The sequence below is a fragment of the Podarcis gaigeae genome (assembly GCF_964106915.1).
Source record: "Podarcis gaigeae genome assembly, chromosome: 16".
Taxonomy (NCBI): domain Eukaryota; kingdom Metazoa; phylum Chordata; class Lepidosauria; order Squamata; family Lacertidae; genus Podarcis; species Podarcis gaigeae.
Window position 1 is genome coordinate 33,082,189 of NC_139693.1, and position 16,391 is coordinate 33,098,579.

At 44.5% G+C, this 16,391-nt stretch overlaps 1 protein-coding gene across 1 annotated transcript in view; it reads left to right on the top strand.

Moving 5' to 3' along the window:
* GALNT9 (polypeptide N-acetylgalactosaminyltransferase 9) overlaps window positions 1-16,391 on the top strand; it is a 204,495-nt gene that overhangs the window by 34,083 nt on the left and 154,021 nt on the right. Inside the window, exon 2 of the mRNA XM_083717305.1 lies at window positions 15,938-16,118. Within this exon, the coding sequence (XP_083573431.1) occupies window positions 15,938-16,118 (181 nt within the window). The remainder of the gene's footprint in view (window positions 1-15,937; window positions 16,119-16,391) is intronic.

The following is a 16,391-nucleotide window of genomic DNA, read 5'->3' on the forward strand; positions in this document are numbered from 1 at the left end:
ATCGCAGGAGGAGAAGGAAAAGAAGGGGGGGAAAGAGAGAGAGAGAGGGGGGGGGGGAGGGAGGGAATCAAACTGGCTCCAAGCCAAAGGCCAGGCGGAACAACTCTGTCTTACAGGCCCTGCGGAAAGAAATCAGATCCTGCAGGGCCCTGGTCTCATGAGGCAGAGCGTTCCACCAGGCCGGAGCCAGAGTTGAAAAGGCCCTGGCTCTGGTCGAAGCCAATCTAACTTCCTTAGGGCCCGGGACCACTAGGGTGTTGTTATTTATGGACCTTGAGGCTCTCCGTGGGGCATACCAGGAGAGGCGGTCCCGGAGGTACGAGGGTCCTAGGCCGTGAAGGGCTTTAAAGGTCAAAAGCAGCACCTTAAATCTGACCCTGTACTCCACCGGGAGCCAGTGCAGCTTGAAAAGCACTGGGTGAATATGCTCCCATGGCAGAGACCCCGTGAGGAGCCTCGCTGCAGCATTCTGTACCCGCTGGAGTTTCTGGGACAGCTTCAAGGGCAGCCCCGCGTAGAGCGAATTACAGTAGTCAAGCCTGGAGATGACCGTCGCATGGATCACTGTGGCCAAGTCAGGGCGGGAAAGGTAAGGGACCAACTGCTTGATGCGGCGAAGGTGGAAAAATGTCGCCTTGGCTGTTGCTGTAACCTGCGCCTCCATGGAAAGGGAGGCATCAAGGATTACACCCAAACTCTTAACGAAAGGCAATGGCACTAATTGGGCCCCCGCAAGAGAAGGGAGTTGGTCCCTCATCCCCATGCCATCCCGACCTAGCCATAGGACCTCTGTCTTCGAAGGATTTAGTTTCAATCGGCTCCCACGAAACCATCCAGCCACAGCTTCCAAGCATCTGGTCAATGTGTTTGGGGCCGAGTCGGTGTGGCCATCCATCAGCAGATAGAGCTGAGTGTCATCAGCATATTGGTGACAGCCCAGCCCAAAGCTCCGGATAATCTGGGCAAGGGGGCGCATAAAGATGTTAAAAAGCATCGGGGAGAGAATTGCGCCCTGCGGCACTCCACACACCAAGGAGTGGCGCGACGACATTTCCCTCCCTAGTGCCACCCTCTGTCCCCGACCAGAGATAAAAGAGCACAACCAGTTACGGGCTATGCCCTGTATCCCCACGTCTGCGAGGCGGTGGTCCAGAAGATCATGATCGACCATGTCAAAGGCTGCTGACAAATCTAAAAGGATCAGCAGTCCTGACCCGCCTCGATCCAGTTGTCTACGGAGATCGTCTGTTAAGGCAACCAGAGCCGTCTCCGTCCCAAAACCAGGACGGAAACCGGACTGAAATGGATCTAATGCCGATGTTTCCTCCAGAAACCTACCAAGCTGCTCAGCAACCGCTCTCTCAATTACCTTACCCAGGTATGGAAGATTTGAAACTGGGCGGTAATTGGATAGGTCTAAGGGATCTAATGAAGTTTTTTTTTTAAGAGTGGACACACCACTGCCTCCTTCAGTTCCCCTGGGAATGTCCCCGTGTCAAGGGACAAATTGATAATTTCAACCAGAGGGGTCCGCGCAACATCTGGACACTCCCTAATCAGCCAAGACTGGCACGGATCAAGGAGGCAGGTGGTGGGCCTACTAACTTGGAGGAATCTATCCACATCAGTAGGGAGTATCCGATCGAAATGGTGATTTAGCATGCATACACAGCAAGTAAGCCCATTACAATAGTCACTTCATCAAGTCTGTAAGCTGGCTTCACTGTGAGGTGTGTTTAAAGTTGCCACTGAGACTGAACCTTCACACCAAGTTCAAACTGAATTTGGAAGTTCCTTGTTAGCCTAAACGTTTTGAGGGATTTCAGAAGAAGTGGGGAGAGTTTGGGTCAAAAGAGTGACATCTCTTGGAGCTTTTATATGCAATTATGCTGTCACAGGATATTCCCCCCTCCCTTCGCTAGAGTCAAAATCAAAATATATATAATGGTGAAGTTCCTGAAGTTCAAAGGAAGCCAGCAAAAAGTTGAAGGATGCTGGCAAATTTTCCCTAGGAGACTTTCACATATCCCTAAGTGTTTTCTACACATACATCTTCACACAGCACATTCCAGATTCATATAATGTGCTGCCACAGATGTAGTGAGGGCAACAGTTTTGGGTAGCTTTAAAAGGGGGAGGGGACAAATACATGAAGGAGAGGTTTATTCATGGTTGATAGGGATGGATGGAGCTGTCAATTTTGGTTTCTCTCAGTTTCTCATTCTTCTAGCCTTAAGCTCAGTTCTCCACATTTCCACATCAGTTTACTTTTTAAAAAAAGTCCTCATGAAAATGTACCAACATACACACACCATCCTTCATCTGTGCAAGCAAGAGACATGATCAGAAATCAAGACGATCCCAGTCCAGGGCAGGGGACCCTCAAGGAGTGTGAGAAGCAGGGCTAGGGAAGGCTGTGGCCTGGGACAAGTCTTTATGGCTTGATGGAGAGGTCAGAGGGCTGCCTTTGGCCCTGGGCACTGAGGTCACTTAGCCTAGTTAAAGCCAGGGCTTTTTTTCAGCTGGAATTTGCTGGAACTCAGTTCCAGCACCTCTTGGGTAGGCACCATTGCCATTTTAAGAGAATGAGGGAGGTGTTCATTATGAGTTGCAGCACCTTTTTTTCCCTAGAAAAATAGCACCGATTAAAGCCAACCTACTACTGTGGAAGATCTGCAAGCTCAAATCACAGTGTATTTGGTTGTTTCCTTCTTATTTTAGTTTCTTTACAAGTTTGGAGGCTGCTGTCAGAATGCCTAGCTGCCTGGCTTCATCTAATAATGAGGGGCAATGAAATATTTTGCTTCGGGGTGCAAGCTGTTTACCTGTAGGGTTCAAAGAGATATGTTCTTTCCATCCACCACAAGCCTCTCTGTTTAATTGGCCCAGGCTCTTCATACTGCTTTTGCTTGGCACTGGAGGCCTCGGGTATCAGCCACTGCCAGAGGTCAAATAGGAGACTGATGGCATTCTGAATCTTCGTTTCCTTGTGGGGAGGGGAGGGAACCTGGTTGCCTAGCAGCACAGATGAGTACCACAGCATCACTTGTCTCCTCTCAATGTTGAGGCCATCACCAAATCCAGAATCTTCTGGCTGTTTCCTTGCCCCCTTCCTGATCTGCAGAAAACTATGAATTATAAACACTCTCCTGATTCATATGAGAGGTGGGTGTATCAAAATGAAGAAAGGGAAGTAGTGGCATGAATTATTCAATTTTGTTTAAAACAGATATAGAATTTTCTATAGGGTTTTTTTAAAGAAAAAAATGGGAGCTTATGACAGACTGATGACAATAAAAGAGAAATGCAATAAAAAAACCTTTAACAAATGCAGTATTATCTACTAGGGATGTGCATGCACCCACAATCCAATTCAGAGCCCATTCCAATGCTTTGGAATGGCCCTGATCTGATCCAGAATTATCCAGCGCCAGCCCTACCTGAATCTGTGCCCCAATCTTATTCAGGAGTCTTGTATTGCATTTAATTAGAGTTTAAAATGTCCTCTCCTCCTCCTCAGTGCAAGGCCACCCCCTTTGACAACCCCAGATCAATTCAAGCGGACCCAATTTGATCCAGGCCTCAACCCATTCCAGCCAAATCCCAGGTTGACCCAAATTGGCCAAATTCAGTTTGGAATCTGGGGTTGAGCTGGTATGCACTAATCTACCCCATAGAAATAAGGCACAGATGGGGAAAAGAGCCGATAGCCTAGCCTTCTCATGATAACTGATACCCTCTAGATGTGACCAGAACAGGATACAATACACCTGCCTTTCACAGAAGGCAGTCGTATATTAGAAGGGCTATCCAGCCCACATCCAGTTTAGAGAACATTAAGAACTGTGTCCAGTTCTGGGCACCACACTTCAAGAAGGACACTGACAAACTGGAACGTGCCCAGAGGAGGGCAACCAAAATGGTCTAAGGCCTGGAAACAATGCCTTATGAGGAACGGCTAAGGGAGCTGGGCATGTTTAGCCTGGAGAAGAGGAGGTTAAGGGGTGATATGATAGCCATGTTCAAATATATAAAAGGATGTCACTGCTGCTCCAGAGAAGCGGACACGGAGCAATGATCCAAACTACAAGAAAGAAGATTCCACCTAAACATTAGGAAGAACTTCCTGACAGTAAGAGCTGTTCAACAGTGGAATTTGCTGCCAAGGAGTGTGGTGGAGTCTCCTTCTTTAAAGGTCTTTAAGCAGAGGCTTGACAACCATATGTCAGGAGTGCTCTGATGGTGTTTCCTGCTTGGCAGGGGGTTGGACTCGATGGCCCTTGTGGTCTCTTCCAACTCTATGATTCTATGATTCTAAGAAGAGAGATTTGAGACCTGGGAGTTGCCCACCAAGAGTGAGTGACTGCACAGCAGACTAAGCAGGCACACAGGTCACTGGATCACAGCCTACTCTACTATAGTGAGATCTGCATTGAATTCCTGTTAAAATTTAGACTGGGTGCTTTTAAAATTGCATCTCTACAAGAGATGGGGAGCCTGTGGCTCTCTAGATGCTGTTGGACTATCATTCTCATTAGCTCCACCCACCATGTCCAATAGTCAGGGACGATAGAAGTTATAGCCTAATGGGATCTAGAGGACCACAGGTCCCCCATAATGATCTACAGTACAGTGGTACCTCTAGTTATGAACTTAATTTGTTCTGGAGGTCCATTCCTAACCTGAAACTGTTCTTAACTAGAGGCGTGCTTTCTCTAATGAGGCCTCTTGTTGCCGCTGCACCACCGGCACGCGATTTCTGTTCTCATCCTGGGGCAAAGTTCTCAACTCGAGGTAACTTTTCCAGGTTAGCAGAGTTTGTAACCTGAAGCGTTTGTAACCTGAGGTGTTTGTAACTCAAGGTACCACTGTCTATATAAATATTAACCTAAGCAACTGTGATGTGTTTCCTCCTTTTTAATGATGTGTAATTGGCCCCCCGATGCCGAGGTCTCAAAAATCCTTAGTTGGTTTCTGGTGCCAGCCTTGATATGAAGGTAGTATGACCTATAAGGAGTTGCCAGCTCCTTTGCAAATGGAGACTTTCATCCTACCTCCCCTACCTTTGTGTCTATCTTTTGTTGACCTTCATGATCTTCTGATATTTGTTTATCTTCTTCCAAATTATCTCTTGTAATTAGAATCCTTCTCCTCATCTCTAGGGGCCGCAGGCTTCAAATGAGGATTGCTTAAAAGCAATTACATTTTGATATTGGAGATCTGTACACATAAATGTTGTATCATTTCCAATTAAAAATAGTAATGAATTTTGTCCACAGAGACAGCGGACTGAGCGGAGCTATTGTTTCTGTTGGTTCCACCGGGATATAACAAGAATGTGTGCACAAACATCTGTGTTGCGTGCGTGCGTGCATGCATGCACGCTCGCACACACACACACACACACACGCCATTGTGTGTAGGTGCTGTTTCACCTTTGGACACAGTTTGAGTCAGAGTTCCAAACTAGAAACTGCCTTTGAGCTGAGTCATAGGAAAGGTCTCTGAGCATGTGCAAAATAGGGATGGGTAAGGATGAGGGAGACATTCACTTTGGTTCACCTTTTAATGCCAATGCTAACTAAATTGCACTGCCTCAAACAACATGTGAACCAAAGCACAGCTTTCCTTCAAAATTTGCACTGCTACAAATTTTCCAATGAAGTTCTCCAACCCCAAAAGGTGTGTAAAAATACTTAACGTTGGTGGAAAGTGAGCATACAATGCATACATTAGTGAAAATAATATACAAAAAATTCTTATAATAGTAAAGTTTTATGCAAAAATATGTATATTCAGCAAAATGGCATATAAGCATGTATGTATTTGGAGAAATGTGCAGTAAAATGGGGGGGGGGGAGTGCAAGCTGATGTGGAAATGTCAGGAGCTGAACTTCAGACTGGAAAGATCAGGAACGAAAGTGGGGGATGAAATCCAGAAATGTGTACGGTTCCAGGGATGGTGGATTAGTCAATTTCCAATCTGTTTCAGTTTCTCATGCATTCAACAATGTGCCCACTCCATCCTGTTTTATGCAATTTTTTAAAAAAGCACCCCCAAAATAGATTTAAATTTTACTCATTTTCTCCTAGGTTCTTCATTTCTGTTTGCTGTTGTTTTAGCCCAGGCAAACTTCCTCTTTCTGATGGCCTTGCTTTGCTAGTCATGGGCCTCTGTCTTGGTCCTCTGGCTGGGGGTTGAGAGGCTCCTCCATCATTCGGCTCCTCCACGATAATATGACAGCAACAATCACAGATAACAATGGCTCTCAGTGAACCATTCACAGTGGGATCAGGTGTTAAACAGGGTTGTGTTATTGCCCCAACTCTATTCAGTATTTTCATTGCCATGATCCTACACTTTGTCAAAGGGAAACTCCCCACTGGGGCAGAAATCATATATCGAACAGATGGAAAGTTCTTCAATCTGAGCAGGCTGAAAGCAAAGAGTAAGGTTACCATAACTTTTATCATAGAGCTTCAGTATGCTGATGACAACGTAGTGTGTGCACGCTCAGAGGATGACCTCCAAACCATCCTAAGTATCTTCACAGAAGCTTATGAAAAGCTTGGCCTGTCGCTCAACAGCCAAAAAACCAAAGTGCTGCACCAACAAGTACGAAATAACCCCTCTGCAGTGCCACAAATCCAACTCAATGGTGTAAAGTTGGAAAATGTTGATCATTTCTCCTACCTAGGCAGTTATCTTTCCACAAGGGTCAACAATGATGCTGAAATTTAGCATCACCTGAGCTCTGCAAGTGTGGCTTTCTCCCAATTGAAGTGCAGAGTGTTTGAGGACCGAGACATTTGCAGGGAAACCCAAATGTTTGTTTACAAAGCTATTGTTCTACCAACCTTACTCTATGCTTGTGAAACATGGACCACTTACAAACGCCATCTCCAGCTTCTTGAAAGATCCCATCAACGGTGTCTCCGAAAAATCTTACACATCACTTGGGAAGACAGGCGAACTAATATCAGTGTACTGGGTGAAGCAAAGATCACCAGTGTTGAAGCAATGATTCTTCAACATCAACTTCATTGGACTGGTCGTATTGTGCAGATGCCTGATGATCGTCTTCCAAAGCAACTACTCTATTCCAAACTTAAAAATGGAAAGTGTAATGTTGGTGGTTAACAAAAGAGGTTTAAAGACTGTCTCAAGACAAATTTTAAAAAATGTAGTATAAACACCGACAACTGGGAAACACTGGCCTGCGAGCGCTCGAGTTGGAGAACAGCCTTTACCAAAGGTGTCATGGGCTTTGAAGACACTTGAACTCAGGACACAAGGGAGAAACATGCTAAGAGGAAGGCATGCTTGGCAAATCCACACTGTGATCAACTCCCACCCGGGAACCAATGTCCCCACTGTGGAAGGAGGTGTGGATCCAGAATTGGCCTCCACAGTCACTTACGGACTCATTGTTAAAACCGTGTTTATGGAAGACAATCTTACTCGGCTACGACTGATCACCAAAGAAAGAAGAGAAGAGAGGCCAGAGTCTTATTTCTTTCACCTTTGCAACCCCACCACAACTGGCATATTGAGCATCAGTTTCCAACTCTGTTTCCACCTCTGCCTATTGGATGCAGCCAGGTTGGTCTCTCCCCATTGCCATGCTGCTTTCTTCCAGGGAGATGTGCAGCCTCCTAGCAACACCCCATTCCCTGGCCAGTGTTCTACGCTCTTTGCAGTCGCAGGGCAAGTGTAGAACTTTGTTCATTTTATAAGACTCTGTAATATACTTCTACCATCAAGGCTCATAAATCCTGCACAAACTCTCTGCTTAATGAAGAAAAAAAAAGAGGTCCAGAACTACAGAGATGCTCCATAAAATTATTGCTTTGGAGGCCATCCAAAAAATTCTCTTGACCCTCAGTCAGGAGAAAGAGAAAAAAAAGGTCACAGAATGCATTACTGGCTCAGCATGCCAATACTGAGAGTATGCAAAATGAAAACCTTTGGCAAGCACATATACTGTACTCAACAGCATCCAGGCAAAATGACGTTATTTCAACTTCGAGATTGCTACCTATTTTACAAGAGGAGGTCATATTGAACGTACAAATGAAGATGGAAATGCTTCGGGCTTATGACTCAGTCTAAATATTAAGCAAAGACGTGCATGTGAGATTTGGAATTGTACATTTGTTCCGTTTGGAACTAGCAGTGAGCCCAAATCCCCTCTACACACAAGAACTGTACGACCCTGTGAATAGGTTTGGTGATCCAGGAAATGCATGGAGAGCAGACAAGTAAGTACGTTTTTTAACAGGAAAGAAAAATCTATACTTGGAAATTTACTTTCAAATATGCCCTTCATCAAAATGATTAGGACAGCAAATATGGAGCATAATACTATTAACTATTTATTAATATTGGCAACAACAGCAACTAAGAACAACAAGAAGAAGAAGAATAGAGCTTGTTAAATTGCTTATTGCTCCAGAAGGTCTCCAAGCGACTCACAACATATTTAAGAACCTGGTGGATCAGGCCAGTGCCACAGCTAGCAAAGGAACACACTCTAAGCATCTCCAGTTCTCTTGACCGGACACCCAGTCGAACTCTACTGAAAGATATGCAAGTCCATTTGATTTTGTACTGGCAGGATTTAATATTGCAATGTTTGTTGGTTTGCTTTTGCTAGCTATTGATGAGTGCTTCCATGCTTCTTCCTGACAACTTCAAACATCCAGCAGCACAGTGTCAGCCTGATGAATCATAGGGAAAGGACCATAGTTCTGTGGTAGGATATCTGCCTTGCATGCAGCAGGTCCCAGGTTCAATCCCTGGTGAATCCAGATATGGCTTGGAAACCCTGTAGAGTTGCTGCCAGTCAGAGTAGATTATACTGAGCTCATGAAGCTGTGGTCTGACTCAGTAATAAGGCAGCTTCCAGTTTGCCTATGAACAATGAAAACAGTTTTGAGTTCAGATTGGATTGGTGGGTGTTATTTTCCTTAAGAAAGATCAGATTAGTAGTGAGCAGCTAAAACACCAGATTTTGCAGAAAACCGAATGCAATCCTTATAATTATGTACGGCTAAGGTGGGCCACTTAGTTTCCTCTCTCCTAGGAAAAATGATAAGCTGCTTTTCACCCTCTGTAGTCTCCGTGTTCATTGTGCTTCAGCTTTGTTCTCTTCTTGGCAGAGCTACTGTTGTTCTGTGAATACAGTGGGACCTCGGGTTACAGACACTTCAGGTTACAGACGCTTCAGGTTACAGACTCCGCTAACCCAGAAATAGTACCTCGGGTTAAGAACTTTGCTTCAGGATGAGAACAGAAATCGTGTGGCGGTGGCGTGGTGGCAGCCGGAGGCCCCATTAGCTAAAGTGGTACCTCAGGTTAAGAACAATTTCAGGTTAAGAAATGAATTAAGTTCTTAACCTGAGGTACCACTGTAGTTCTTTGCAGTTAAATATACACTTTTGCTCCTGCTTTGTTACAAAAGGGGGAACAATTCCTGTTCTGTCTGTGGTTCAGATTCAATAAATTGATTTATGGGTGACTGTTTTGTAGACAACAGAACATTCTGCACATTTTGTCCTCTCTCATGTTTGAGAGGTATAGAGGATGGAGACCAAGATGATCAAGGGTATGGAAGTTAAGCCTTATAAGGAACAGTTCAGGGAGTTGGGTATGTTCAGCCTGGAGAAGAGAAGACTGAGAGGTAATATGATAGACACCTTCAGCTCCACAGGGTAGGATGTGAACCAATGAATACAAATTACAAGAAAGGGGATTCTAGTTAAACATTAGGAAGACATTTCTGGTGGTAAGAGCAGTTTGGCAGTAGATTACAAAAGAAGGTGGAATCTCTTTCACTGGAGGTTTCTAAAGAGAGGTTGGATGGCCACCCATCAGGGATTCTTTAGCTGTGTGATGGCCTGGGACTTGGGCTCGGACTCGGAACCAGAGGAGTCTCAGTCTGCACTGGATCCTTTGCCTCAGGCATCATCTGAACCAAGTCTGGGGCCTGATCCTGAAGAGTCCCAGTCTGCACAGGTTCCCCTGCAACAAACACCAGCTGGGCTGAGTCAGGGGCCTGAGCCTGCCCTGGCTCCAGATGGGGGGATTGCCTCATTGCCTTCAGCTGGGCCATCACTTACAGCTGCTCCACTACTGGTTTGGTCAGGGGAGGCTGAAGCGGCCCCTGGTTCTAGTAACCCACCAACGACTCCTGAGCTGCAGAGACTAAAGTCTGAGAGAAGGAGAGACCTGAGTACTCGCAGGAGGAGTGCTCGCCTTTGGGTGAAACAGGGAGGTGAGTCGCCGGGGGATCAGGACCGACCGCTACACTGACAAAGATAAAATGTTGCGGGAGCAACATTGCTGTATGCCAGATCCTGCCTGAGATCCTGTACCTGTCCTTGCCTGGTATCCTGCCTCGTGTCTTTCCTTGGCCCTGTTGAACTGACTCCTAGTGGAACCTTTGGATTCTGGACCGGTCCTGGACTGCGTTTCACGGGTTACCCCCGGGCCCAGCACAAGCTGTGATTCTGTGCTAGATTACCCTTATAGTACCTTCTGACTCTACAATTCTGTAATTCTAGGATTCTATGACCCCCTTCTCTGAAACACTGGAGGACTCTATGATTCTGTGAATCTAACTGAACATGCAAGTCTTGATCAGTGAAGCAGTGTACCTGCAAAGTGTGCGACACCCCCACCCCAAGAACTTTTGCTGCTATTATTAATACTGCTTTTCATTTCTTCTCTTTGATCTCAAAATGCATCCAGCATTTCGCCTGGGGAGGAGACACATACTACAGCACTAAAATTGTTTTTAAGTGACAACAGCCCGTCTATCAAGCATTCAGGAAGCACTGCAGAAAGCTTCCCAAACACTGGGGAATAAGTGGTTCCTGCAGAAACTGGCTGTGCTTGTGTGTTCCAGCCACTTCTCATACTATGCCACACATAGGACATCCAGAGGTCAGGCAGGTGGGTATGGTTTGGGGAAAAACAGCCTTGCGGGCCAGATTGAGACCTGTGCTGTGCCAAATCTGGCCTGCAGCCTGAAGAATCCCCACCTCCAGTTCTTTTTAAAAAAATATTTTTATTGCTCAATTTCCACATAACAAATTATCAAACCATACAGTTGCCTACATAATTCCCCCCCCCCCCCGGACTTCCCTCATCTCCACTCCCTGATTTCGCTGCGCATATTTTCTCTGCATATTATAAAATTATATATATCTTTACATATATGTCCTTCATGTTATCAACAATAAATGCATGTATGTTTATTCAAAACCTGCCAAGGAGTCCAGTTCATTTTGTTGTATTTTTAAATAATTTGTATAAAGTTCCCATTCCTCCTTGAAGTGACAGTTGTCCTTGTCTCACAATTTGTACGTCAGTTTGACCAGTTCTGCGTAGTTCATCAATTTCTCTTGCCACTGTTCTTTTGTCAGGATTTCTTCATTCTTCCATCCTTGTGCTATCAAAACTTTTGCCGCTGTTGTAGCACCTCCAGTTCTAAGCTGGATGGACCAATGGTATGACACATGGCATAAGAACACACCCTCCAAATGTCCCTGTTTTCCAGGGATGTCCCTGATTTAGAGAAGCCGTCCCAGTTTCTGATTTGATCCCAGAATGTCCTGCTTTTCCTGAGGACGTCCCTATTTTCATTGGAGAAATGTTGGACGGTATGGAGTTATTCAACTCCCAAGCTGTATGAAGGCAATCCTGTATATGGAAGGTTTTTTTAATGTTCAATGTTTTATTATGTTTTTATATATGTTGGAAGCTACCCGTAGTGCCTGGGGCAACCCAGTAAGATGTATTGGGTATAAATAGTAAAATTATCATTATGGAATGGGGTGTCCCTATTCTCGTGGGAAAAATGTTGGAGTGCATTTCAGAAAGCATTCTGTGCTCCAGTGCATCCACTTCAAGGTTTGGTCCCTTCAAGGTTCCCCTTTCTTCTAAGCACTATTGTGCACTGCCTCGCAATGTGTGCTGAATTGAAAGCACTGTGATGCAGAATCACTGCTGGCAACAGCTTCACGTTTAGCGGCTTTTCTGAATTGTGTCATGGCGGCGGCGGCGGGCAAGAGAAAGAGAAGGCATCAAATCTCTTTTTAATTGTTCTTCACCCATCAGCAATACTCACTTTTGGTGTTGGTTACAGAATACAGAAGCGCCTGGCTGGTGCTTGTGCCCGCTCGACAACCCCGGCTAGTTGATTATGGATGCTGTAAGCAAGCTCCAATGTTTCATAGGGAAAGAGGCCATTTCAGTGCAGTTCAAGTGGATTAGGGCTGGCTAGTGGCAATTTCCTAGAAATGAGGAAAGTAATGCAAGGAAACCAGAATGTGCGTCATGAGTATGGCTGCATTTTTTTAAAATGAGAGAGAGAGAGAGCGAGAGAGAGAGAGAGAGAGAGAGAGAGAGAGAGAGAGAATGCCTATTTTTTTCCAGCCAGGGGAAGAAAATAGAAATGATAGTATTAAGCTCAGGATATCAAGGGGGGGGGGAGCTCTTCATGTGGATTGCACTGCAGAGGAAGGCAAGGAAATCTTGAACAAGAACACATAGGAGGTCTAAAGTTTCAGGAGATGTTCTCTTTCCACCATCCTCCTGTCCAGCTTATCAGGCTTGTCCTGGCTCAGAAAGAACATTTGGTGTTTAATCAATTAATCCAAGGTCAGGGGAACCAGCAAGCCAGATTGACACCTCCTCCCTTCACTCCCAAGCCAAGTTTGACAGATGAGTGGAACCACCCTCCTGGCAATCACCTGAGGTCACAATCATACCAGGTGACCCTTTTATTTCCCACAGCAGCCTCCAGACCCAGTTTTGGAAGGGGTTTCTGAAGACATCTTTAAGAGCCTGACTCAAAATGCTGTTTTTGAAAACACTACTTTGAAAAGAGCTTTGCAGTCATGGGCAAACAGCTGGTCAGCAGCGCATACAAACACCCTTTTGGCACTGAACCAGATTTAATTTTTATCTTCCCCACTGTGATGGGCTGGCAGAGGAAGGATGATATAGATGGGTTGTTTTCTAGAGACCTGGGGGAGGACTCCAGTTGGGTGTAGATCTTGAGGAGGATCCAAGCATGTGGAGCTTCCTTCAATCTGCTTTCTTGCCTCAGCTATCCCTGTTTTGAGAGCCACGAGCTCCTCCTCCCTCCCCACAGCCACTGGAACCTATATCGGATATTTTCATGGTGCCTATTGCACTGCCCACCCCTGCTTCTCCAAATGTAGGTGTTCTACCTGCCGTGCCTGCTTTGCAGAGAGCAAAGACACCTCCTCTGTCACCTAAGCCCCAGACATGCCAAAAGAGGTGTGAAAAGGTGGAGCAGAATTCACCTTCTATGGGGAGAATTAGATTGCTTGGCTAAGGAGCAGAACCACTTGCTGCACTAAGTTGAGCCCATCCTTGAACCTATTCATTTAAATAGGATACCAAGGGGTGCGCCCATGTTGGATGAACATCTAAGCTAGATCACTGTGCCATGCCTTTGTGTTTCTGTGCCTTGGATCAACTCTGTTACCTGCTGTCCCTCCAGCCAGCTATTCACATAGGTATTTCACTGATGTAAGTGTTAATGCCTTTGGAAACATCCTCATCTGAGTTATTGTTCTTGAACAAATGGGAACCAGGACATACAATGTCAGCGGTAGAGCAGGCAGTCCTAGCTTGACTGAAATGGTCTCACAGGCCAAATGGGAAGGCCTAGTGGAACTAATATGGCTTCCAAGCCAGAGGTTCCTCACCTCCGAATGAGTCGGAAATTGCTAGAAAATGCACCAACACTATCGTTCAATTTTATTGGATCTGATCTAGAAGATGTGGGCCTAATAGTAAACAATAGCAAATCATCTGCCTACAAAACCTTTTAAAATCCCATTTGTTCACATGCAAAAAATAAAATAAAAATGGATTTCTCTGTTTTGCGTAATGGCACATGCCAATAGCTCCAAATGTAAATCAAAGCAGAAATATGACAGTCTCGTTTCCCTCCTATTTAATGTTACAATTTATGAGTCACTTTTCCATCAAAGGTACTCAAAGCATCATCAAAAAGTTTACTAGAAGCCTATGATAAAAATGACAAAAGAACAGCAGTAACAATCAAAATCATGAAAAATTGATCTTCAAATGAAGGGGACAGAATCACAACAAATCCCTAAAACATTATTATAGAAAACCTGACAGATGTTTGCTAAGTAGTTGTGATGCATGCTAGAAATGTGAGGAAAACAGAGCAGATTGTACGCATGTATGGTGGACGTATAAAAAAACCTGAGGTTTCTAGGGTAGGTGGAATCATTAAACGTACACAGGAAATGATTATTATATGGAGGGGGGGCATCCAGCCTGAGGGTCAACTTTGGACCAGTATAGATCCCAATATGGTCTGTGTGGCCATTTCCACCACCAAACCACAAACCACCATATGTGACATTAAGCAGAGCTGCTTTGGCAGCAAAGCTAAGTTCCATGTGGGGAACTAAATCATGCAGCCGATCCCTGCAGACAGTAGTTTTGCCAGTCCTGTGCTTGGCACTGTCTAGCACAGAGCTGGCAGAGTCCTGTGCTGCAGATTCTGAGCAGCTGGCTGCTGGGCACTTGGGAAGCACTGCACAAGAGACCCAGATGGGTGGATGGGACAACTGTCAATCATCTCGCATAATATTGAGAGATAGGTTGTCCCACTGTTATGTCTTGAGCGTGGATCACAGAACAATAGGCAGGTAGGATTTTAGAATATAGTAATTTGATTGGCCCGTAGGAGCTGTCCAATCCGGTTCCAAGAGGGGAGTTTGAATTAGCCTCTCAGGTGTGACTGACGGTGTCAATAAAGTATATATAGCCTGGGATCTGGGCGGGACATCACTGACTCACTCCTACAGGATGATTGACTGTTTATACTATGAGTTGAAATAAACACAAGATAACCTCTCCACTGAGTTTATTTCATCCACCTACCTGTCCAGATAGACCCATGGGGGCTAGGGAGAGATAAGGATCTGGTCTGTGAGACCCAAAGTTTCCCCCTTCCCTGTTATAGAACAATAAGTCATTTCATGAATCCTTTTGGGCCTATCTTAAAGAAAGCATGCCATTAGATTTCATTGGATCATGTTCACTGCAGCCACATCCTTTTGGGTTATCTTCGTTTTAAAAACCGCAATGCATAAAGCACTGTGCATGCACATTTTGTTTTTTTTAAAAAAGAATATTTATTAAAGTTTTCTAAAAAAGAAACAGCACAATGCAAGACAAAACAGAAAAAAGGAATAAAAAACAACAACAAAAATACAAAAATAGTTAAAAACCAAATAACATTTTCATCACTTATTTTCTTTTAAGCTATTTTCCAGACCTCCTCATACCTTCCTTTCTTGTATTCCAATTCAAAATGTTAGTTCAGCAGATCCTCACCATTAATTATTACTTATTTCTATACCTTATTTTCATATCTTTTAAACATTACAGCTGGAAACCACTTAATTTCTATCCAACATCATTCTAACATTTTGCCACATATTTCACTTCATATGTATCTTCTGAAAGGGGGTGAGAAGAAATATTGATGTACTGTGGTTCCACCCAAGTGCAGGGTCACTCACTCATGTCAGTAAAACACTACACAGAATCCAACCCTGAAGTACTTTTACGGGGTTTTCAGAAACTTTACCCAGATCTGTGAATTACTAATATAATATTTATTTTCTTAGCACATCTTTATCCTGTAAATTTTGAGTGTTTTATGGCATAGGCTGACTGAAAAGATGTTCAAAGAGGGGTGGGGAATAACCCTTTCCCCCAAGTATAAAAGTGAGGAAAGAGTTAAATCTTCATTCAGAAGATTAAAATGAAAAATCTGCCAAAATGTTTAGGAACTACTGGGATCCGTGTTAACTAAGATGCATCTAATGATTGCCTATATCTTCTCTGCAGGTCTAGCAAAGCCAATGGGATTAGTTGAAGGCCCTGGAGGCTTGGGCCAAGGGGGGATGGCTGCTACCCTGAGAGACGATAGTCATGAATCTGAAACAAAGTATGAAGAATATGGTTATAATGCCCAGCTAAGTGATCGGATTTCACTGGACAGGTCTATTCCTGACTACAGACCAAAAAAGTAAGTACACTTTTATTAGTGGACATGATTCTGTTTTCTTTACTCACATTGGAAAGCTCCTAAAGGTTTGTCTAAGTGTTAGTGTAAAGGTAGCCTAGATCAACGTTTCCCAACCTTTAGTCTCTAGCTGTTTTCAGACTACAATTCCCATCACCCCTGACCACTGATCTGGATCGCTAGGGATGATGGGAGTTGTAGTCCAAAAAGAGCTGTAGACCAAAGGTTGGGAAACACTGGTCTAGATGATGCCCTCCTCATATTATTAGACTCCAG